General features: G+C 33.4%; 1 protein-coding gene across 1 annotated transcript; it reads left to right on the top strand.

Annotated features, from left to right (window-relative positions):
- The first annotated feature begins 412 nt into the window (after positions 1 to 412).
- On the top strand, positions 413 to 3260 carry LOC107430203 (uncharacterized). The gene is made up of 4 exons (XM_016041011.4): positions 413 to 970; positions 2051 to 2134; positions 2222 to 2311; positions 2630 to 3260. Exons 1-4 carry the CDS (start codon positions 572 to 574, stop codon positions 2894 to 2896), a joined length of 840 nt encoding a protein of 279 aa, XP_015896497.2. The 5' UTR covers positions 413 to 571; the 3' UTR covers positions 2897 to 3260.
- Positions 3261 to 11833: the final 8573 nt, after the last annotated feature.

The following is an 11833-nucleotide window of genomic DNA, read 5'->3' as shown; positions in this document are numbered from 1 at the left end:
AGAAAAAAAATAAATGGGATGGTAAAATCAAGAAAGCTATTATCTTGTATTGTTTCGTAACAGTCAACCTACTTGAAGTCTTTAGAATAGTTTGAATTTGTAATTTCTTGGCTGCAAGTATTTGGACTTTGATACAAAGTTCATATTCCAAGTTCACACTATTATTATTAAAAAAATAAAAAATAAAATAAAACTATGTCCCAGCGCCTTTATATCTATTCAGAATTTTTGTACATATATTATCAGAAAGGCCCACCCAAGAAAAAGCCGATATGAATGTTGTGTTTCCATTTTGGCCCAAAAACGAAGGAAAATCTATCAAACAGGCCTATAACAATTTTTGAAATAACGCCCATAACAATAAGAAAATTAAGAAGCCCACCAACCAATGTCCCACGTGACTTGCAGGACCTTCGGCTTTCTTCTTCTCATTTCGCCATTGTAGCAGCAGCGGAGAGGCAGTAAACTCAATCCCCTTCCAAAGCCCTAAATCCTTAAACAAATAATGAAAAGCAATCGAAACCGCTGAGAAAAGCAGCGATTTCAAGAATCAAAAATAAAAATTAAAAAAATGCTAAGGAGAAGACTTGGTTCGCTACTATCAACCGCAATTCTCAGCAACGCAGGTCGAACCAAACTCTTTTTGGCTGCCCCATCGATCCCGGTCCGACCCATTCAGGTCTTGCAGTGCCATTATTACCCTAAGGAAAATGGAGGGTTTGGGTCTCTGGGTGGAATCAGAGCGTACAGTCTACTTAGCTTGAATGATCTGAGACCCAAGTTACCGAGGAAGCAGAAGACCCGGAAGGGCCGTGGAATTGGGTCCGGGAAGGGGAAGACTGCTGGTAGAGGTCATAAGGGTCAGAAGGCCAGAGGCTCCGGAAAGCTCGGTTTCGAAGGTGGTCAGACTCCATTACGACGCCGTTTGCCCAAGCGAGGGTTTAAGAACCCCTTTAGCCTCACGTTTCAGGTGCTTTTTAATTTATTTTTATTTTTTTTTAATAATTTCTTTGGTTGCTGAGAAAATGTAGAAAAATGGACTTTCTTTATGATATTGCTAAGCCGATATAGTCATGAAGTCTATAGAAATCCTCTGATTTGTTTATTTTTTTTACTTTTTTCAAAGAAAAAATAAAACTGAAGCCAAGCATTTGTTAATTGTGTGAGATAATAGGAATCTGAATTACCAATTCATGCATGGAGGTTTGTAATGTATGTGTAGTTTAGGATGCAGTTATACTTTCCAGCTCATTCTGGATAAGCTATAAAAATACTATGTGATTATTGACAAAAGTATGTTTCATGTAATGTTTTTTAAGCTTTGGTTGTAAATTCATGTATTGATTATGTGTCTAGATTATACAATTTTTATTTCTAGGATATATCTATGCTGAAAAATGATATGTATTGTCAGTGTTGATGTTGAAAGCATCCATCAGTAAAGATAGGATCCATGAAGAAATACTTTTCCAAGTCATTTTCAATGTTTAAATGCATAGATTGTGAAATGACATTGGTAGATTGACTCTGAATGCTCAAGCGTTAGTATACTAATGAACTGATGAATACTATGGCTGTCTTCCTGAAAACAAAAAATTGGGCATGATAAAAGTATAGTTTTAATGCAGTAAGTGGAAAAGATTAAAGACCAAAAGAGAGAAGAATTGATAACGTGGGAGTTTTATTTCCTGATGATTTCTTATGCTTGGACTGTCTACTTACATTGAGTGAAATTAGCTTTCCTTGCATTGCATGCGATACTTTTAAATTTAGGAGGAAGAGCTAGTAAACAAACTGGAATGTGATATGGGGAATCAATCCCAATAGCCTTGATTACCTTCCTGGTTCTACCATTATTCCATGTTGATATTTCAATTATATTAGAAGGAGAATTGATGACTTTAGCAAGATCACTATATATACATATATATTTTGTGGAATGTTTTCGTACACCCACATGTACATTTCTTGTGGTTGGAGGCTTTTAAATGCCTAACAATTCTTTCAAGTTAATCTTCTGATGATTCTAAGTGTATATGTTTCTTGACAGCCAGTCGGGTTGGGAAAGATTGCCAAACTAATAAATGCAGGAAAGATCGATTCTTCTGAGTTGATTACAATGAAAACACTCAAGGTAAAATTAAATACCTTATCGGACAAGCAAAATTGAAGCATATCAATCATTGCCTTTGGCTTATTCTGATAATTATCATTGCAATAGGATACAGGGGCAATAGGGAAGCAAATAAAAGATGGAGTGAGATTGATGGGCCGTGGTGCTGAGCAGATCAAGTGGCCAATTCATTTGGAGGTAGATCGTCTTATGATAGTGTTTTAAATTATTATTTGTGCTGACATTGACAGAACTGATTATGAATCAGCTTTGCTTTTGCCTCCTTCACTGTTTATCGATTTGAAATTGCTCTTCCTCTGTTATGCTTTTATTTTCTCTTGCATGTTGGATGATAAGGCTACGTCAATCTGGTAGCTTGGATTTTCTTGTGAAGTGCTGATTTGTTGTAGAATGCACTAGTACTTACAGGAGTTATGAATCAAATTGGAAGCACATAACTTTCTCACTTTTCTGTCACTTAAAGACAAAAGTGGACTTACAAATGGAGTTTCACAGGTATCAAGGGTAACTGTTAGGGCAAAGGAAGCAGTTGAAGCTGCAGGTGGATCTGTGAGAAGAGTGTATTACAACAAGTTAGGTTTGCGAGCATTGCTAAAGCCTGAGTGGTTTGAAAAGAAAGGGAGGTTGTTGCCTAAAGCAGCTAGACCTCCACCAAAGCAGAGGGATAAAGTTGATAGCATCGGCCGCCTGCCAGCTCCAACCAAACCTATTCCATTTTTGGTTGAAGAAAAGGAGGCAGTTCCCCCTTCACTCACCTCATAACTAAGCAAATCAAAATTCTTTTTTTTTTTTTTTTTTTTTTTTTTTGGTATCAGAATTTTGTATTTTTAGATGCATTTTCATCCCTTTAATTGTTTTTCTGAGCTTCATCTCGAAGAATATTTTGATGATGTGGCTAGGCCCCCAGGCACCCCTTCCCCCCCAAGACTCGAACCCCGCACAAACAGGCGTGGGTTGTAGCGCTTTGCCACTTGCGCTGCCGCTGCGAGTTGAATATTTACCCTGTTATGCATGTGTCTTCAAAAGCTTGTTACTTGATCATTGGACCAGTCTATTTTTTCCTAACTTTTTGTATGTTTGTTTAATGTGGAGAAAATATATTAGTTGAATAACGGGATCGTTTCTGTGGCAGTAGTGGCTGAAATTTTTATGCTTGATCGTTCAAGTTGAATGTTCCGAGACACTAAAGTACTTTTATCTTTGTGACACTCTCAGGAAGCAAAATGAATTGGAAGTCACTTTCACCGGTATCATTGACCAAAATCTAAAAATGATAACAATGGTTGAATCTTAACTGGAAATCAAACACGTGGCTGACCCTCACTTCTGTGTAGTGCATATTTTATTATTTTTCTAAATTTGGTAGTGAACAAAATCTTAAATGGGTCCCACGATGCCTGATTTAGTCTCATCTGGTGTCATTTTTCCTAATAAGGTTCCAATTGGTCGGTTGAAGGTTGAGCTAGCAGATTTTTTTTGGGTCATATGAGGAGGATCCAAAAATAAATAAATAAATAAATAAATTTCTAATACAGTAATGTTAATAACTTCCAAACAATTTATTAAATATACTCTATGAATAAATAGTTAAAAATGTTTATAATGTATTTATTTGTAACGAATAATAATAATAAAGGTTTAAATATAGTAATTTTATTTCTATTGGACAATCTTGTAGCAGAAGTAATGCATTTTAGTACCATAAATCTTAAATTCTCATCCTAAACAAAATTAGTTATTTCAAAAATGTTTATGAACTTGAATTTCACATACTTATTTGATTTTTCCCCACTAAACTTTCAAACATAGCTACTCTTTGGAAACATAGGAAGAATCTAAATCCTAAAGCAACGTATTAGATCTCAAAAGTTGAAACTTTTGAAAGTTCTACTAGAAAGGAACTCTCATCGATATCCCCATAGTAATAATTATCTGAGAGAGACACAAGAACAAATCCAAGTCATAACTAAGGACCCTATATAATCTTTGATGGAAATATAAAGAAGGCAAAGTTGCCGCGTGGCCGAGCATGAAACTTGCGTATGTAAATTAGATTTGATAATCATCAACTAATAAAATGACATTTTCACATTTACAAAATCAATCTATGATTTGCTACTTAGCAAAAATAGAATAAAAAAAGCAAAAGCTATTTAAAAGTTGTATTATAATGGATAGATTTGACATTTTATTCCATTTTTCTTTCCAATCATGAATATAATACGTGTTATATATAATAAAAATGATATAATTATGAAATATAGTATTTATAGCCATTAAATCCATATAATTTGATAATATAATGATTATGGCTTAGAGAATATAATTATTGTATTCAGTCTCTCTTTTAAAATCATTTTATCATATCAAAATTATATATATATAATTAATAATAAAAGAAAAAAAAAACCAGATAAAGAATAAACGTTTCTAAGATAAAATGAAATTCTATATCTATATTTTATTAGAGATTAAATATACTATAAATTGGAAAATAATAGGGTTTTATACAAATTTAATCAGATCAGGATATAAAATCGTATTTTCAATTATTTTATTATTGAACCAAATCTACGAATACAATAAAATTATACTATAAATCGTCATGATTTAAGATTGAAAAAAAAAATATATATATATATATATATCATATTATAATTCTGTCGGTTTTAGTAGAGGGAACATTATGGAGGTTTTGGTGTCCTTATCAAAGTCGGTTTTCAAAATCAGTGACGCAAAGTCTATAAAAGGTAGTAATAGGACGACTGGGGATCACACCCCCCAAGAGGAAGAGGGCCAACGGCAAATGTGAGGATTTGGGGCGTGTAAAAATGTGGTTGGATTTGCATACGTGCTCATTTTTGTCTTGGCATGTTTAAGTATTTTGCTTGGTTAGTCTTGGCTGAAAGGGAACCGAAAGAGTGGGAAAACAATTTGACGGAAAGAATAAGGGAAAATCTTGATGGAAAATGAAAATATTTGAAAAGTACAAAATATGGGAATGTTTCAATGCATGCTCTTTTAGTCGCTTTACAAGGCATTATCTTAATTATGTAAGGGCTACTTTGAAGATCTTCGTAAATCCAATTTTATATATAGGGAAACATATATATATATGTGCAAGTTTTTATGCTTAATTAATTAACCAAGAAGGGAAAAAGTGGATGAATGAAAGGGCTTTATGCATTTTATTTAATCCAAAAAGGAAAGGACCTTATACAACTGGAGGTTTGTATAGTTAATTAATTACCTATAGTTTTATATAATTTGCATCAGTTTTTGGTCTATGTGGATGAACAGACAGGTAAACTTAAATGCATACTTTTATTCTTAATTTTTTTTCTTTTTTATTCTTTGTAGGGACTCATTTAGATTTATTTTAAGAAATGAGTAAGAAAAGTTTCTTAGTGATTCTTCTTAAAAATAAAAAATAATTATAAAAAGAATAAGATTTTACAATATTGGGTCAAATGGAATCAAAATGTGGGGATGAATATAGCCATATACAGATGATTGTCCCAATATTTAATTTATCTAATTAATTTTAGAATTTTTATATTATTTTGTCTCTGTCTTTGGGAAGACGTGGATGAAGAGGATATGACTGATGACGCTGCTACACATGTAGCAGATATGCACATCAAGCTCTGCTGCTGCTCTTTTCTTTTGCATTAATATATATTTGTTCATTTATACATATGGTCAACCAAAGCTGAAAACCTTTTTTTTTTTTTTTTTCAGCAAAAAACAAAAATAAATAAATAAAACTAAAGCTGTAAACATTAGCAATAATATATATAATAACATATTTTTATTATTATTTTAATCTGAAACACAATTTCTGCTGAAAAAAGGACCGTACTACTGAAAGGGTCAATAAGATTTGCTCAGGATAAGTTGAAATATTTCAGTAACACATTTAAGTTTGGAAAAATTATGTCTAATTCAATATATAGTTTGTCTTTTCAACATGTAGAAATATAAGATTTTTTATCTATTTATACTGCTTTTTAATTTAAATGATAATTTTATTCCCACGTTAATAAAATTTACGATCCTCTTTGTATCCAATGTATATATGATCAATATTATACACTGCGTTTATGATGAAAAATAAATTTTTTGTTAAAATTTTTGTTTTTGGTAATTATCATGGAGCACTAGAATATAATCTAGGTTGAAGAAGCTTTGGGAATACATTGTCAGCTGCATTAGTATTTTTTAAGAGGCCAAGCTAAAGAAACAGTGATGCCCCAAAAATACAAAGGGTTTTTTCGATAACTAGCCACTTTACAATTGCATTTTAGAAAAATAGCAAATTTTTTTATTTTTTTAAAAACTAACCAATATTTTACCCCTTTGGACTAAAGTACCCTTATCTACAAAAGCTTTCCTTTCTTCTACACAGCCGTTCGTTCGTGGGGGTGGGGTTTATACAAAACTGTTCGTGGGGTTTCTCTAAACTCTTTGCATCTCATCGCCTCTCACTCTCATTTTTTTGTATTTTCTCAGATCTCAAACTAAAATCAGGTAAAAATTTTATCTTTTTTCTTATTAGATGAAAGTAAGGAAATATGTATTTTTTTTGTTTTTTCTCTTTCTATTTTTTCTTGTAAGTTTTATTAGTTTATGGTTTTTTAAGCTTTTTATTTGATATGGGTATGCAAGAAATTGATTTATGAGATGTTCTATGTGATTTTAAAGATACTTTAGGTGGCATATGGTTTGAAAATGGGAGAAATGTTGTGTAAAACTGAAAAATCGCGAAAAACAGTAAAAACGGAGGAAATTTGGCGAAAAAGATGAATTTCCGCCAATTTCCTCCAGTTTGTCAATTTTCGCAAATTTCCGCCAGTTTTCCGCCAGTTTTCCGCCAATTTTCCGCCAGTAGGAAAAAGCTATATTTGGCCCGAAAAAAAAAACAGAATCAACTTTTTTAATACAGTTAATATGTTTGTTTAATATTATTCAAAATTTTATATATTTATTGATTTAGTTTAACGTTATTCATTTAATTTTGTAGTCAAATGGAAGATGATGACATTGTAATTGCGGTTTTATACAATGGAACATTGGTACAAAATGATAGTGGTGATTGGGAATATCGAAATGGTAAAAATGTAATGGTTTCCGTCGGCAAGAGATGCACAAAATCAGAGTTAGAGGACTGTGGCATATTTACAGTCAAGACCATCGAATTCTTACATGCTAGATAATGTCCAACACCACCGCATCGGCTACATCTACGTCCAATAACATCTTCACCTTCGGATGGTATGCGTTGCATCCTTGGTCTACCGGCTCGCCTACGTGTCCATCTTGGTGGAAGAACAATGCGACTTGCCACGTCATCCGGGACATGCCACTGTTTTTCATCTAACAAAGGATAAATGGACTCAGCATAAGCTGCACGATATGCATCCGCGGTGTAGTAATGAGAACACATGACATAAGGAGCAATTTTTCGGTCTCTGCAAGCGGCAATACAATGATCACAAGGATATTGATCAAGATCGAAGACTTTGCATGAGCATGTTTTTGATTGGAGATTAACTGTACCCCTCAAACTCCCACCTTCCACAAGAAATTCATGCATATTAATGGCTTTCACACGTAGTCCGATGGACTCCAAATTTCATAGTTTAAGTTGCTCTTCCATATGGTCAGTCACAGGCTTTGTCAATTTTGCACCTGCAGTACGTCACTCATAAAACCACCTTTGCAGTAAATCCCGTATGTGCTCTATTAATGCTACTATTGACATCTCTCTAGCATCTAGCAGAATGCCATTCAAGCTTTCTGCAATATTGGTGGTCATGATAGTGTACCTTCTACATGGACAAAGAGAACGTGCCCACCTTGTAGGGTCACATGATCGAATGTACTGGGCAGCCCTAATGTTTTTTGCCTCAATTTGCCCCATATAAAACTCAAAATCTTCAACCAAATATGCACTAGCTGCGAGCATGAAACATTGTATTATTGATTCATCTTTCGCATGTCCATTTGCTTTAATATTTCTACTTATATGGTACGTGCACAACGCATGGTATGCATTGGGAAAAACTTTGCGTAATGCCCTTTCAATAGCGGGATGTCTATCACACAAACACCAAATCTGGAAAATCTCCGATGGCATCCTTCAGGTTTTGGAAAAACCATATATATGCTTGCTCGTTCTCTCCATCTCCAATGCCGAAAGCCAAAGGATATATTTGCTTATTGCCATCCATGCCCGATGCAATATACATGTACCCTTTGTATTTCCCTTTCAATGTAGTTGCATCAACAGCCAATACGGATCTTATGTGGGATTTAAATCCCCTAATGCTTGCTCCAATCGCCATAAAGAAATATACAAAATTGTTATTATCGTCTGTTTTGATACGTGTTACAGTCCCAGGGTTCTTCGACACTAACTCAAAACAGTAGGCAGGTAACTTAGCTCCTCTGGAGATCCCCTAACACTGTTAAGTGCATACTCTTTACCTCTCCATGCTTTGTTGTAGCTTATATTCACCCCATATTTCTGCAAAAAATCATGTTGAATTTCTTTGGGTTTGTAAACACGTGCAATACCTTCATATTTAGATTTGATATATTGCCCGATAACCCGGCTACTGGCTTGCTTGTGTTCTTGATGCACGATATCTAACGAGCAACTGTGTACATTATCAAAAATTCTCACAACAAATATTTCTCCATTTTTAAATGTGGTTGCACGTAGTCGCCATTTACAAGTATTTTCCAAGTATACAACCTCATACCGTTGTGTAGTTGATCGTGTCACCTTGAACTCCTTATTTTCTCGCATGCAATAGATACTCAGTTTATTCTGTAGGTCACGTTTGTTGCGAAATAATTGTCCAACTACTATGCTCTCACAGCCAGTGAACTTTGACGAAAATATGGCCATAGAACCACTTCTGTTGCTCGATGATATGTGGTCACTTGTAGCACGATGAACCCTAACATCATCAACTCCTTCATTGTTCATTTCAGGATGCATATCATTATCATTATCCGGCAACTCATTATCAAAATCTACATCATTATGACCAACATCATCCCCTGCTGCATTGTAATTCTCATCATGATCAATATGATGCAACTGCTCATACTCCTCGTCGTTAGGAAACCGTTCAGCATAGTCACCTCCAACATCAACTCCTTCGTGAATGTTAAATGATGTCCAGGGCCCCCCACGAACATCAACTTGATCTCTAAACTGAGTTTCTTGAACCATAATTTCCTGAGATGTAGCCTGAATTGGTTCAGTACCGGAAGCTTGTGGTAGATGACCGCCAATTGGAGGACAAGAAAAAGAATGAAGATTACTCCCACTATCCGAAGCAAATGCTGTTTGATGAACATTTCTACATACATGTTCAACTTTTGAAATCACCTCAACATACAATGGAGGCCGCATCATTGTCATCCCTCCATTCCTCACTTCTTGAAGAAAGCATTTCACATCCCTATCACATCGTATTTCTGTAGGATCCAACTTTTCTGCACATCGTCCATATATCCATTTTAGCTTTAGCAAATATTCATTTCGATCTATCTCAATAGAATTGAAAATCTCATCCTCTAACTCTGATTTTGTGCATCTCTTGCCGACGGAAACCATTACATTTTTACCATTTCGATATTCTCAATCACCACTATCATTTTGTACCAATGTTCCATTGTATAAAACCGCAATTACAATGTCATCATCTTCCATTTGACTACAAAATTAAATGAATAACGTTAAACTAAATCAATAAATATATAAAATTTTGAATAATATTAAACAAACATATTAACTATATTAAAAAAGTTGATTCTGTTTTTTTTTTCGGGCCAAATATAGCTTTTTCCTACTGGCGGAAAACTGGCGGAAAATTGGCGGAAAACTGGCGGAAAACTGGCAGAAAATTGGCGGAAATTTGCGAAAACTGACAAACTGGAGAAAATTGGCGGAAATTCATCTTTTTCGCCAAATTTCCTCCGTTTTTACTGTTTTTCGCGATTTTTCAATTTTACACAACATTTCTCCCATTTTTAAACCATATGCCACCTAAAGTATCTTTAAAATCACATAGAACATCTCATAAATCAATTTCTTGCATACCCATATCAAATAAAAAGCTTAAAAAACCCTAAACTAATAAAACTTACAAGAAAAAATAGAAAGAGAAAAAACAAAAAAAATACATATTTCCTTACTTTCATCTAATAAGAAAAAAGATAAAAATTTTACCTGATTTTAGTTTGAGATCTGAGAAAATACAAAAAATTGAGAGTGAGAGGCGATGAGATGCAAAGAGTTTAGAGAAACCCCACGAACAGTTTTGTATAAACCCCACCCCCACGAACGAACGGCTGTGTAGAAGAAAGGAAAGCTTTTGTGTAATTTTCAATTTTATCAAGGGTATTTTTGTCCCAAGGTGGCTAGTTTTTTAAAAAAAAACAATTTTGCTATTTTTCTAAAATGGAGTTGTAAAGTGGTTATTTATGGGAAAAACCCAAATACAAAGGCTCAAGGATTTACATTGTCATCTGCATCATACCATCTTGATCCTCTTCTGGAAGAAAAATAATTAACAAACACACACACACACACACACACATATATATATATATATATATATATAGCACATATTGGAAAAGAGTTAGTTCAAGTATAGTACTTTATTTTAGTTGTGTTGAAAACCAAAACATTACTTATTCAATTGCATTATAACTTGTGAAAGCTAATTAAACCAGTTTTAAAGCTTATTAAGATAAGCAGAGTCAGGTTCAAATTAAATCTCTAGGCTAACGAAAGATCATGAGGAGACCACATATTAGATTAATTAATTAATTTTCTTTTTTTACGTAATAAATTAAATAATTTTCTTGTATAATATAATTTAAGAGTGTAAAATAATTCTTATTATTAACTAGGATAAAAGTAAATTAAACTATAAAAAAATAGTTTAAGCTGGGATCACTTGTTATCATTTCTTAGATAGTAAAAGAGTATAAACCAAGGGCCTTGTTTATAAGTCCTTTTTTTTTTTTTCTTTTTTTTTTTTTTAAAAAAAAAAGAAAAAAAAAAAGAAAAAGGGCTTTGTTTAGAAGTTAAGATGGTTGAAAAGGCAGAAATTAAATAATAATAAGCCAAAAAAAAAAATGGTTGAACAAGTTAAAACGAAATTAAAGACGGTAATAACTAGTGCAAATTTTATTGGGTTTTCAAACTCCCTCCCAAAAAAATCCAATTTATATATGTTGTTCCCCTTTTTGTCTCGTACAGGAAACTTTTTTCCAATAAACAAACACAAGCCTAACTTCACACATACTTAAAAGAAGAGAAAAAACTTTCGGAATCTTAGAGACCATCTATGGAGACATATACACGTGTCAACTTGTTTAACGATAATTACACTTTGAATTCTAACACCGTATCACGAAAATTCTCAATTTAATTATCTTATAATATATTACTAAAACGCCAACCCCAGCAAAATTAATCCCTAGGAATCCTGCGACAACCATTTTGGTAAGGCTGTCTCCTGGGAGAAAAAAAAAATATATATATATATATATAAAATTATTTGTAGTTGGCAAAATGGGCCTGTCTCTCACTCTCATTTAGCTGATGAGCTGCTCTTGTCTATTAACCATGTCATCATTATATTTAAATAAATATATCTATAAATATATATC

Source organism: Ziziphus jujuba, chromosome 6, assembly GCF_031755915.1.
Source record: "Ziziphus jujuba cultivar Dongzao chromosome 6, ASM3175591v1".
Lineage (NCBI taxonomy): Eukaryota > Viridiplantae > Streptophyta > Magnoliopsida > Rosales > Rhamnaceae > Ziziphus > Ziziphus jujuba.
This window is presented reverse-complemented; position numbering and strand designations above follow the sequence as displayed.